This window comes from Apteryx mantelli, chromosome 1 (assembly GCF_036417845.1).
Source record: "Apteryx mantelli isolate bAptMan1 chromosome 1, bAptMan1.hap1, whole genome shotgun sequence".
NCBI classification, from domain to species: domain Eukaryota; kingdom Metazoa; phylum Chordata; class Aves; order Apterygiformes; family Apterygidae; genus Apteryx; species Apteryx mantelli.
This window is the reverse complement of record NC_089978.1, coordinates 83,281,026-83,294,887: the sequence shown is the minus strand read 5'-3', so window position 1 is coordinate 83,294,887 and position 13,862 is coordinate 83,281,026. Positions and strand designations below refer to the sequence as shown.

At 39.2% G+C, this 13,862-nt stretch overlaps 1 protein-coding gene across 4 annotated transcripts in view; it reads left to right on the top strand.

Annotated features, from left to right (window-relative positions):
* Positions 1-13,862, top strand: part of ARHGAP6 (Rho GTPase activating protein 6) — a 351,199-nt gene that overhangs the window by 275,821 nt on the left and 61,516 nt on the right. For 3 of the 4 annotated variants that reach the window (XM_067296516.1, XM_067296526.1, XM_067296534.1), the window contains exon 2: positions 7,070-7,229. In XM_067296516.1, the coding sequence (XP_067152617.1) occupies positions 7,070-7,229 (160 nt within the window). Of the gene's footprint in view, positions 1-6,659; positions 6,691-7,069; positions 7,230-13,862 lie in introns of those variants that run through there. The other variant, XM_067296538.1, reaches the window with a different exon arrangement.

The window sequence follows — 13,862 nt, the reverse complement described above, 5'->3', positions numbered from 1 at the left end:
CTGCAGTTCAGCTTGTTACTGCATGCCATCTTAGCTGTGACACCTGTGCACCTGCTCTCAACCCACAGACAAATGCAGAATATTGCAATATGGCTTAGACCTCCCTTACTGACAGAAGTACACAGAAATCTGTTCATGTTAAGACTGACAGAAATTCAGCTGTAATTTTACAGTTGGGTCTAGGTTTTTAAGGCATTCTCTCTCCTTCATTGGCACCCCCAAAAGGTACTCAGCCCCTTCTGGCTCTAGTTGTGATGCTTCTGGATACATTTCTCCAAAAATATTGTTATCAGCTGAAGAAATTTTAAAAAACTGATCATGAATTTTGATGCTTAATGGAGATTTCCAACTTTTCAAAGTTGATTTCTTAGATGTATAAAAAGTCCAGCAGAGACTGGGCATGCTGGGGATGAATACTTTGCTATTAATGCAGCTAGTCAAGCTAAATTGCATAGGCAATATTTATTTCACATCATTCATAATTATTAACATCAGAAAAATAATGAAAGACATCTCCATTATATATAAGTGATTTTTTTAAGAAAATGTTTTTAAATGTTATAAGCATGAAGTAGTATCATGAGGCATTTGGAAAACTTTGGGAGGTTGAACATAGAAGGACAGAAAATATTTTTCCCTTTATTTTAGAAATTTTAATACTGCTGTGGAAGCATACTCGTTCTTTATTCCCTGTTTATCCTTAGCCTAAAGTTAGCAGGACATTTTTAGTACTGATAAATGGAAGTCACTAGCAGTAATATTCTGAAATGTATTTCTTTACCTGGGCACTGGTTCATGCTGTCTTGCCAGATGAGGTATTTCTGCCGTGGGTGTGAATTCTGTCTTCCCTGTGGGGGAAAACAGCATTTGTATCCCACATGGGTTGTCTTGCTGTGAAGAACTCAGCAATATGTATCCTGAGTTCACTGAATCCCAGCTGACAATCTATAGCCTTGTGAAGAGAACAAGATAACCAAGAGCAAGGAAATGTCTGTCTTTAGCAATGCTATGCTAATATTAATTACCATTTCAATAGTTTTGATACCTAAAGCACATGTACAGTGTGATCTTTTACTGAAACTAATAGATTTCTCTGTACATATATTATTTAATAGAAGTAGGTACAGTTCAGAATGAGATAAGTCAATGTTAACACAAGACCCCAAACTGTAACACAATATTATCTGGACTGTACTTACTCTCTTCCTAGTGGAGACATTATATTAACAATTTTGCCACTGATGTCAAGGGGAACAGGATATCACCCTAGATAATGACTTTAATTAAGCCAGATTTTCATAATGAAGCTTAATAGTTGGTGCTTCGTGCTTTGTGCGTCTGTGTTCAGATGTCTTCCTCTGAATACGTCAGTGTCATACATTAAGTCTTGAGCTTCTTTGTATTTTGTTATTAAGAAAAAATTTTGGTAATCAGAGAGACCTGTCTTGTTCTGTGATGCTAGTAGTCCCTTGGAAATAGGTGCTCAGTTTGGAGATGCCTCGGTATTTGAGGTTGCATTAGTTGGCAATGTCAGCTGGAAACCACTGAACAGCCTGCCACTGCAGCTGCACTGGCTGTGGGAAAGCAGCTGGAAAGAGGGTGACAGAAAGTGTCAGACTCTTCGACATTTATATCATCTGGTTGTTTCCCAACTCGTGGTTGCAGGTAATTATCTAGGATGGCATCAAATAAAGGATGGGAGATTTGGTCCTTAACCGCATTTAATGCTAAAATGGATATTTAACGTCGTTTATTTCCCCCCTCATCATAATTCTCATCCTGTCTGGGAACGGTATTTTGTATATTGATTTCATGTGAAAGGATACAGCTGTGCTGGAATGAATGGCTTTCATTTCAGAATTGTTTTTGGTTGATACAAGCAGCAACAACGAGGAAGTGAGGAAGAGAGGGCTTACATGTACAGACATGAAAATTGAGTTGAGAGTATAAACTGTCAAAATCTGAGTGTTCATGGCTCAGGAGCCTGGAAATGATTTTAGAAGGAGTTGAAATAAATTACCAAAGTTAAGTGAAGTTAGTGTGAAGATTTATAAAGTGGCAACTGTATGCAGTTGCTTAAAGAAGTAATTAAGCAAAGAGAGTTAAGACTTTATAGAGTTATATTTGCCATGTCTTTCACAATGTAATCTTTTAATGTGCAAAAATACTGAATTATTTTACAGTGGAGGCACATCTAGCTACAAACACAAAGAGCTAAGTGTTGCTAGGGTAGGCAGAAAACAAATAGACATAATTGGTTTTGATCTTAGTGGTTTCAAATGGATTTGAGCAAAAGACTAATGAAAAGTAGACAGCTAATCTGATAATGGCGTTTACCCAAATGAGTACAGACTAAAGTCATCAGCAATAAGAATAATGCAGTAAGATAAAAATTGTTTTTCTTCCATCTTTCTTTGAAATTTGTATTATTTTAAATCCCCATGTGTGGAGGGTGCATATCCCCCCACCCAGTCCATAATCCACATTACTCGCTACAGCTTAAAACTCCATAGCAGCCAGCAGAGGTGGTCACCAGTGGATCTGTACCTACATTTAGGATTCCTTGCAGTATTTATCAGCCAGTTTCTGCATTGCATAAGGCATAAGGGAACAGCACTTTACTAAAAGACAAGTGAAAGACTGTGTGTTGGAGGTTCAGGAGAAAGAGGTCAAATACACAAGAATAGCCTGCACATGCTTAAGAGTAACTTAAGCGCGTAATGTTACTTAAGTCAGTACATAGCACGTATGTTTATTTCAGAACCACTGGACTTCAAACCCGTAAAAGATGTTTGTTTGAAATATATTAGTAAAACTGCAGTCTGCATCTTGCTTATGACTGTGGACAAGACATATGGGAAAAGTGGACAGATTTTTCAAAGGCTCAAAATGTGGTTAATCATTCATCTCCTTTGCTGAGTCATAGGCTCTGGTATTTTAGTTACTTACCCGATAAGTGAGCTGCTCGGTTGCATGTAGGAAAAATGTTAGATGTTAGTGGGAGGGCCAGAGAGAAAAGGTAACTGAAGCTGGAGACCTCTGAGGGGGAAGAAGTGACTAATTGGTATGAGAAATGGGAGAAGGCTTTTAGCCTGGTTACGGGTTTGTGAAAGTCAATTATAAAAGCACCTTTACAACGAGCAGGTTGTGTCCTATCAGACTGATCGTTTTATCCCTGGGCTATATTTCTGTTTACAGTCTTCTCTCTATTTTTTTTTCTTCTTGGGGATGGAAGAACCATTTGCAGATCATGTTCTGACCAGTCCTACAATCTAAATAATAGAGAAAGCGCTGTCTATAAATGTCTGAACGCAAATGCAGGGCACAGACTGTAAAAAATAAGTTACCCTGACTTAAACACCCTCTGTAGGAATCTCCTCTTAGGCTTTTCCAAGGAGCTGTGTCAGGCCATTGGTTGAAGTAGACTCTGATAAAGTGTGCCTCCTCATATGGATAGAAAAAACAGAAAATATTCTGCTTCTCTGGCCTGCCTTTCCTTCCTTTGGCTGCCCCACACAATGTCGAATGGCTTTAGGCGTATGTGACTGATGTAATTGCATTAGTACCCGTTCTCAAAGGGAGCTTGACTTTTCTGGACCTGTCCCAGGCCTGGTTGATTTTACAGTAATTTATAGGCCATACATAAAATTCTCCAGTGCACTGGAAAGAAGATAGATAGGGCCTTTAATTTACCTCCCGTCACAAAAACAAAGCATAGGAGTCTATGAATAGGTTAAAGTATAAAATACTGTATTTTGGCTTATAGAAGACACTATGATATTTATTTGCCAAATGAAACAGATATTTTCAAGGGGAAATTTCTTGAGCCTCTTACTTCTTTAGCAGATTAGGAGGTTCCATTGGCCCTAATGCACGATCTTCCAAAAATATTTTAGTTAATTAGTCATGTGTTCCATTAGCATAGTAAAAACCTATGTTAATGTGACCTAGTAGAGATTTTATCAAACACATCAAGTGTAAAAGAGGAATGTTTTCCTTAATGCACAGAAACTGGCCAGAATGATTCCAAGTTCTTTATCTGGACTTGACGATCTGCTGTACTGTTTGAAGATATATAGCTTGCATTGTACCATTTTTTAGCCAAAGAGGGCCAACACAGTGAGTGCCATGGACATTTTGGAAGCTTGCAGGCTGTCAAAATAAAAACCCTCATGTTGAAAGGAGCAGCCTTCACGATCATGTTGAGGGCTTTTTTCTTTCACTTGGTTTTAAACCCTTGACCTCATGTAAAAAAAATGAGGTGGGATGCTCCCATATTAAGGTAAAATTAGCCTGGGTAGGATTCCTGAGCCAGTGCCAAGTTGGCTGATTCACTCGTATAAAGCAGCACAGCTCTGTGCAAGGAGGCTTACTTGGGTCCCAAAGGCAGACTAGTCATATCGATGCAGTGCTGTACCACAGCTTGCAAGCACCGTCTCTCAGCGTTAAACCCTTCTGCCTGGGCCCAACAGTTCAGCTGCGGTACTGCAGTGATACAGCTTACTACTTGCACTTAGAAAGCTAACTCAGGGACACAGCAGAGGATGCAGAGCTACCTCCCGAGGTAGGCCTACCCTTGGTAATGTTTATCCCCAAAAGAGCAATAATTCATGTGTCCATGCAGAATTCCAGGGAAGGAATATATATTTAACTTGTGATAATTCCCTTGGATTTTTTGCGCCACAGGAAACAGAACACGTCCTAAAAAGCTTACAGTCTTAAGTACCTCTGTTACCTCAGCATTTTCTAATGAATAGCCTTTATGCTTCCAATTCCTGTTCCGAAATAAAGTGTCATGGTTAGAAGGTGGGGTTTTTTGTTAGACATACATCAGTGGTATTTTTATTTACGAAAATATTCCTCTCAGAGAAATAGTTAACAGTACTCCCAAATTCTGCCATAAAGACCTGTATTTCTATCTCTTTTCCTACCAGTTTGGCTATAGAACATTATGTACATTTTATGTCCATGAGGATTGAATTGCATATGTCTATACTTGTAAGGTTTTTCTTTTTACGCCACCAGGGTTGGAAAGATACTGGTTTCTTGGTATTCATTATCTGATTGTAGATTCTGTTCATGATCACTTTTAACTATAAATGACAGCAGCTTTTTAAAAAAATGTAAACATTTCCTTGCAGTTTTGCAAATGAGCATTATGTGAATATCGCTGCTTTGATTTTGCTTGAGTAAAGCTAGTTGGCTTCGTTTGTGTAGCTTTGCAAACTTTTAGTTTGAGACTGCTAAATCCAGCTAGTCAATAATAAAGCAGTAAAAGTGCAAGGAGAGAGGAACAGGCAAAAAAAGAAAGGGATGAGTTCCGGCAGTCAAATACTGGGCTAGCCTGCAAGTTTGCATATGTGGTCCTTGTATATACATACCATAAAGATACTGAACATAGTATTGTTATTCATCAAATGTACAGATATGCAGTTGTACAGATGGAGGTAACAGCTTTCCTTTTGATGGTTACCTAATGACTTATAAAAAAAAAATTATTATGAAACAAGCTTCTTGATGATCTCAAACATAGTTCACACATCATAAGAAAAGATCTTTAGTATGTAGTTCCTTTAAGCTATTTTGCTGTGTGGTGCTGCATGTTTGTGAATGGTTTGTCCAGACAAATCGTTCACAAATATGCAGCACCACATAGCAATATAGGTTATATATTTGTAGGTACATATGTATATATATATACAAGGGTTTATACAGGTTGTATATATGCATGTATATAGGCAAAATGTCATGGAGGCATATGCACAAAGATGTTTACATCCAACAGTATGCATAGCTGCTGAATAAAGTCAAAATTTACTTATTTTCATATAAAAATATTTTAGCCAATATCTTTTAAAAAGGTCAAAGGATATCCTTTGACTATCGATGTGTGTTCACAATAGATGAATTGTAAGTGATCGGTGAAAAAATGAGAGTGCCGTGAAGGTATGAATGTTGAAATTTAAGCCAAAAATAGCCACAGTTACAATGAAAATGAAGACTGTTAATTAACTCTACTGTGTTGTGATGAATGGCAGGTTATTGGATTTGTTTTTATACCCCAATTGATGTAAATCTGATGTAAATCTTATATTACCTTTATTACACCTACACCAAACTGACTTACAAGTTTGATGTTTATTTTTTAATATGATTAGAATGAAAAAAAATCTTTCTTTTCCTGTAGCGCTAAAATGTGTTGCTTGGTGATGCTTCAATGAATTCTGAAACTCTTGAAGTTAATTATCAGTTTTTAAGCTTGTCTGTGTGCTTCCACTTCTGTTTGACTGATGATTACTTCACTCACCTGCACTAAATACTAGCTAAGATAGTAGTTTTTTGTGTACGTTATCACAGGTGGGAGACAGAAGATCTACAGCTTTTAATTTGATTTCCAAACATAATTGGTACCTTACAGAGATGCAAGGTATCACATGTTGTTTTGCTGTGTAAATTTTAACACATACTTGATTATGGCTTTTCAAAAATGTGAAACAGCTTGTCTTTTAGTCAGTCCTGGTCTGAGCATGATAACATGGGATGTGTGAGGAAGGAGGAGGGGATGTGTGAGGAAGAAGGAGGGGCTGTGCTTGTGAGCTCTGGGAAGAGCCCTGTGCAGTGGGACTGGCGTACGGTGGGAGATAAGCTGCATGCCATCAAAGGGTCCATAAAGTTCTCGGGGTCGAACAGGTTATGCAGGGAAAGGAGTGAAATGACGATAAAACACTGTGCAAAGAACCAAACTGGGGAAAAAAATGAGAAGGGCTTTTTCTTTTATTTTTTTCCCTACTTTGTGCTTTTGTTTACTGGAATCCTAATGTTTTTGCAACAATACTTGGTTAAATGTTTTCAGGCAGAATTGACTTTTTGTTTTGTATGTCTGCGCTCCTTTTAAGGAATGTTGGTCTTAGGAAAACAAAGAAATTTCGAAGGTTAGAGATGTCCAAGAAAATGGCCTTTTAGAAAAAAGGACCAGTGTTGTTTTTCCTAGCGGTAAAAGAGATGGGTATGTTTATTAAACTGTGCATACTGTATGATGCTTCATATTTTTCCATTTGTTTTCCTGTAGGGTGATTTCACTTGGAACAGCATGTCAGGGCGCAGCGTTCGGCTGAAGTCAGTTCCCGTTCAAAGCCTCTCCGAGCTGGAGCGAGCTCGACTACAGGAAGTGGCTTTTTATCAGTTGCAGCAGGACTGTGACCTGGGCTGTCAGATTACTATCCCCAAAGGTAAGGGCTTGATAAACTGTTTCTGTTTAGTTTGCAAAGCCTCCTCTTGCTAAACCACTGCCTCCAGTAATAAAGGGGAGAAAATCTACATTGGTTATTCCGCAGACAGTGTCATATATTTAATCTTTATTTAAACATCATAACTGTAGAAATGGCTAGTAATTTTGTTGGTCTTTCTCTGTTATGTCCATATCAAGCCACTTGGTGTGGGATCATTTGCTCCACAACAGATGCCTACTGTATAGATAATATACATGTGACCTATTCATCCTAGGAACCCTTCATACTCAGTTGAGAGAAAAGGCTTTTCTTACGCTTCCTGTCATCCAAAAAGATACATCTAAGTAGGTCAGGTAGAGCATGCCCCAGAGGTGGCTTTTTAGCTCTGTTGGCTCTAAAGCCAAGGAAGCCAAGCATCTAAAGCTAAGGAAGACAAGCTCAGACAGGCAATGAAGACACCTGCATCAAGTAAGATGAATCCTATCCAAATTTTCCTGAAGACAGTGGTGATTATTTCTTAGAATACAAGTTAATTTTAGCATGTGACATTGAACAACTAAAGAACAAGAGATTCACTGCAAAGGAAAAGTTTAGCTGTCAGAGTCCTGATGTAGGACGACCACACATAAACCTGTACTTAGGTTTCTGTGGAAGAGGTCCAAACCTTACTGAAACTAAAGGGAAAGTTTCCATTACTTTGTGTAGACTGTAGATCAGGCCTACCAAAGATAGCTGTTGTGCTATGATATGATCATTTACAAATCTATTTTTCCTGTGTGTCTTTGCAGTTGCTGTATACTTATTTAAGGAATGAGAAGAGGCCAGTCAGTTCTCACCTTTGGCTGTGACCAGAGGTATTGTGTGGCAGCACATGCACAGCAATGCCACAGGCACAGTTTTTGAATGAATCAAAGTTAAGCAGAACAAAGGTTTCCAGTGTATAAAAATAATGAAGTGGGAAAGAACAAATGTGAGAGACATCAGTCTGGGTATTCTTAAACTTCTTAAATCTGCAGAAAACTCCTGCCAAAAATAACAAAGTCCAACTTACCAATTACAGTAGGGCAAACTTTGTATCAGTTTGTAGTGAGATGGATAGTCAGCTTCTCCAAGCTCCACTCCAACTCCCCTAGTCCCTCAAAAAAATACTCCATCAATATGACAACAATTTTACAGAACATTCCAATAAGATATTAGATAACTAAGGGCGCTGCAATAATTTTTGGCAACCTGAAGTTCCAGTGGGTGATGGATATATATATATAGAGAGAGAGGAAACACATTCAAGACAACGGAGTGTACATATTAATATTCAGAAACTTTGAGCTTTGGAGAATGAGTGTTTGTGTATTATTTTTATGCACTCCTTGCTGTTTCCTGCTAGGAATGCCATGCAAGACCAACCATCTAGGAAAGCCAGGGTCTCTGCACAGTCAACCTGCTCTTCCTCTGTAAGATCTTTTGGTAAACAGGAGTCACAGGCCACTTGGCACAATGCCAGGGCCTCAGGGAATGGGAACTGTTGCATCCTTTGGGTTGAGATCACACACAGGAACAGCTTTTATAGTCACGACACATATATACGTGGGTGGATATAATGTGCAATGAATTATATATAGAGAGAGCCTGACAGTATCATTTCAAGCATAAAAACTAAAGAAGAGTGCTGTAAACTCTGGAAAAGCATCTCAAAATAAAAGGCACATTCCTGCACTCCTATTTCGTCTCTAGTCTTATTGCTGGCCCCATCATTTCATGTATCTTTTGCTTCAGTTTAGACGAGAAATAAATTACTCTGTTCAGTTCTGTCAGATTAGATTTATAAGTAAGATTATTGATGAGAGGCTAATTATCTCATATCTGCATACTTACTCTGAACAACTAGATCATGAGGTTTTTTGTGTTTTAAGGTATGCAGGGTGAATGAATAGCAGCTGCAATCCAGTCTTAAGATTTTGTAAAAGCAGCTGTTGAAGTGAATGAAGGTAGCAGCCAGAATTAGGAATCATGTAGTATTTAACAATCCATCCCATTTCTAAATTTGGCACCAAAGACATTGCAATATATATAAATAATAATCGCTCTGTCACTCCATTATCCTACATCTGTGCCTGTGCTTCAATAGGAACGTAAGAATCTAATATATTCCTAAATTACTACAGGTTAGTTTATGCCCTTTGTAGAGACACTTCTGAAGTCCAGCTCATGTTCCTATTTCTCTTCAATAGCAGGGAATGCAGAATTATGATAAGAGGGTACAGGCTGCCATCTCAGTTGATTTCCTAACATCACTGGACTGCATAAATGTTTTAGCAGTGTGAAACTGGCTCAGGCACTCTGGGCATGCAGGAATACAATTAGCATAAAACTAAATCACAGCCATTTTTTCCTCAAGTTAGGAACAGATTGAGAATTGTTAAATATTCTCAGTGAAAAAGGTGAATTGTGTTGGGCCAAATTTCCGAAAGAGCTATCACTGTATATTTGACAGAGCTGGAGGAGCTCTTTAGATCTGGAGAGATACAGACATAGAAAGATATGCTGTACAGCTCTTTTCTACCTCAGAGAATGCGGCATAAAATTATTCAGGAGCAGAGTTTACTGGGATAATCTATGCCTTAGAAAATACAGAATGCAGTTTTAAAATTTGACGTTCTTCGTGGTTCCTTGACTGTTCTTCCAAACTTGCAAATGAATGGCATCTGAGCCTACCTGTGCCTGCTGGACATTTGCTTCCTGCAGGTGTTTGAGTAGTAATTGCATTTACCGGCACAAGCACTGTGGGAAGTGAAGGTCCATTGCTCTTGGGTAACCAGTGTTTGCACCAAACCCGCTTACCTGGGAGTTAGGACAGAGCACAGCAGCATCTGCCACATCTCTGCGGTCACGGTCGTGTCCCAGTTCAGGGCCCCCTTGATAAAGCTGCAGTTCTCCCATGCTCGTGAGCCTCCTTCGCTGCAGCCAGTGCAGTTGGCACTCACAGGACACAGCCAGCCTCTCTGGAAGGGATGTGCAGATTGTCATGCCTGGGATGTAATCCCTCTCTGCTGCTCGTGCTGCAGCTGGGAGCCCTTAATGACACACATCACCACCATCTATACGTTAAATGTCCTGTGGTCAGAGGCAGAGGACTCCCCTCCCACAGGAATTTATCAGTGTATCATTTTAAATATCCTAAGATTGCACTTCAGTAGGTGATTAAAATGAATTGAAAATCATCAAGAATCATTATCTTGATGTATACAAGTATTTAGATCTCCAGCAGAGAGACACTTTGGGGTTGTTTCTTTGTTTTCTTGTTTTTCTATTAGTGCCATATCTTTCTTTTATATTTTGTAATCAACATCTGTCTCAGCTCCCATGTCACTCCTCCATCTGCCACCAATAACTATACCTAATATTGTTTATATTTTCTCTTGAGTAATTTATTAAGTTGCAAGAAGCTATCATTTCCAAGCAAAGCATTACATAGTTTCTCTACCAATGCAGTTATTCTGTGGCAGATTTTTGATGAGTCATCTGATGTTCTGAATGGCACAACAGTACAATTGGGGTGCAACTTCTTTACAGTTCCTGTTTAGAATATACTGTATTTTTCTCATTTCAAGAAAGTCCAGTCTTCTCTTTGTAACAGGAAAAAGAAAAGGTGATGAAATTCATGTCAGATGTGCTTACATTTTTGTAACTTTCGAATTGTGCATATCCTTTTGGGTGAATATTGAGAAAAATGAGCCTTTTAGGCCATGTGTTCATAAAAAGGTTGGTAACTCAAGTGAGGTAGCTCTCTCAAAGCTGATAACAAAGGAGGAGAAGAACCCTTCCTTCCCTTCTGCTCATAGTTTCCAGATATCTCTTGAGCAGAGGAGGTATTGGAGGAGGTTTGTTTGGAGCAGTTTCCTCGATAGCTCACAGTTTTAACTCTCCTCTCATTCATAGCAAAATATGCTTAGTAGTTTTGCACTTCCCTGAACCCTTAAGAGCCTGAAAGCTTGTGTTGGGGAGCTCTGGTAGGGACCGCTAGGGCTTTAACAATTAGAAAAAACAAGGAATTAGGGATCAAGCCCTAACTCAAGTCCTCAAGTGACTGGCTTGGTTTTCATTTACACTGCGAATTATCTGTAGGGACTCAAACAGGATTTGGGAGTATAGGGTTGCTGCTACTGCAGTTTTCACATCTCTCTAGTGGGGAAGAGACTGTGGCTGCTTATGTTGTCAATTCCCATCTTCTCAGCTCTACAACAGTGCATGAGGAATTGTGGAGGGAAAGAATAAATAAGGAAGAAAGACGTGCTCGCTGCTAATTCTGAATGCTGCTTGGATAGGTGTGCATTCACCAGCGTGATATGTAAATGTAAATCACTGAGCTTTTTGTAGTCACTGTTTAAGAAGATAAACAAGGGGGAGATACATGGATAATTAGGAAATAAGGAAGCTTGTATAGATAGAGCTGCAGAAAAAGAAGCTGAGGGAATCATAGGAAACTAAATACTATCTGCAAACTATTGAATCTACATGGCCCATATTCTGCAGCATCTAAGGCACTGATTTTTGTGTGTGTGTGTGAGAGAGAGAGATTTTTTTGTGAAAATTGGGAAATATCTATCAGAGAAGTGGAAAAAATATGTAGGTAGTACCAGTGCTCAGACAAGTAGATATGCTATAGCTGAATTTCTGTAGAAGGCTTGGCCATCCCATTAAAGTCCCCAAAATACTATTTTAAATTGGTTTGGAAGTGATTGAGAATGTCAGCTCGTAAGACTGAAAGATGACCAAACACCTGTAAACGATGCCCCGTGTTGAAAGAGGGCACATCTGGATGAAAATAAGGGTCAAACTGGGTCCTCAGTTAATATTTAGAAGTTTTTATCTTGTCCATTTGCTTTTTTCATCTTTGACCTAGCAAATTGTAAAGACTGAAATATTTTGCCTGGATTTCTCATTTTCTAGTTTACCATTTCTTTGAGAGCTTGTGTTTTGGAACAGAAGAACAATGCCGAGACTTGGATGCAGGAACAGCAAGTAGGATATGTGTGTCATTAGGGCCCAGTTCTGCAAAGCGCTGCGTCTCCCAGGGTACCAACCAACCAACCCCTTCTGACTTCTGTGGAAGAGAAGTTGCTCTGTTGGCATTCAAGTGATGCAATAACCACTGAGTCCAGCCGACTCAGTTACTACTATCTGTTGGGTAAAGTCCTAGCTTTTCATCTATGTTTTGCCCTCTCCTGATGGTGGTGCTTGTGCTAGCTACCTCACTGCTGAGGAACTTCTCTTGAGCTCAGTAGAGCAGAAGTATAAAAACAATATATTTTTCCTCATGCACTTTTTTACCTGTACCAAGACAGGCACAAATTTGGCTAGTATCTCCAGTGATTTAGATAGAAACAACATCTTGGTTTCTGATCTGTTGCTGGTTTGACAGCAAATTTTTGATTTCTGAGACACTGAGACAATAGATCTACCTCTTTGTGAAGAAATGACCGCATTCAAATCACCATGTATCAACAACAATTTGTGCTTTATATGTTTCCTTATGTGTCACTGTTTTCTTCATAGGGCCAACAAAGAATATTGTGATACGTAGTTGATGTTTTCACAAGAATAAATCTCTTGTTGTTCCCCAAAATGCTAAATTATATTTCTCACTGGTAATACTGTCATATGCTGTAGCCACCTGGGCAACGTTAGAGCACAGTAAACATCTCAGTATAATTAGACAAATTGTATTATTACCATGATAACAATTCCGCTGACTACATTGTCCCGGGATGCGAAAGAAGCATGTGGTGTGTGTCTGCAGCAAAACAGAAAACTCGTGCTCTTATCGCACCAAGTGTTCTCTCCAGTACTCTGGGGAGGGACTGTGGCTGACAGAGGACTGAAACTGTTATGAGCACATAGAAGTCTTGTGTACCAGGAACTTCCCCCGGGGAATTTCCTTCCTCTTTGCTCTTCCCTCTTCCATGGGCCAAATACAGAGAGGTTTCTTAATGAAGAAGAACCGGTTCCTGGAACTGGGGCTGGTAAAACAATTTAGTAAGGGCTATTGTCTGCTTAAGACTCTGCATATAACGTTCTTCCATTGCATTTCTTTGAAGAGATATGGAAGAATGTGGGGGGATTTCTGGACAACAGCCTTCTCTCTAGTGCTACTCGTGTCTGTTTAATACTACTTTAGCTTTTGTAAAGCCGAGGTGTCACCAATAATGCTCGCTACCAAAGCACTGTGCAAGATCACTTGTAGAAGTTGTTCCACTTACTGCTGCCCAGCCTTGGCTGCAAAGCTGACGTTGGGACAGAGCAGTGGTAGGAACCCCTTGGGAATAAGAGGAAAAGATGTGTCTGATGAGGAAGAAAGGGATTTTAACAGATGTTAGGAGAAGGGGTAGAAAAGAAAACTTTCTTCTTTTACAGGATATATTGTTTTAACCTATTAAGAGGTTTTACATTTGCATTGTGAAAGTGTGATACATGTTACCACTTGTGATTATTGTTTATTTTGCTCTTTGTGGATGGATGATCATTTGTTACTCGTTTATGCACTGCCTTCCAGTTTGGGAAGACAGACTGCCTGCTTCATGCTCTCAATTACTGTAATAAGAAAAAAATAGTAGGCAGATATTCATGGCGGTAGGT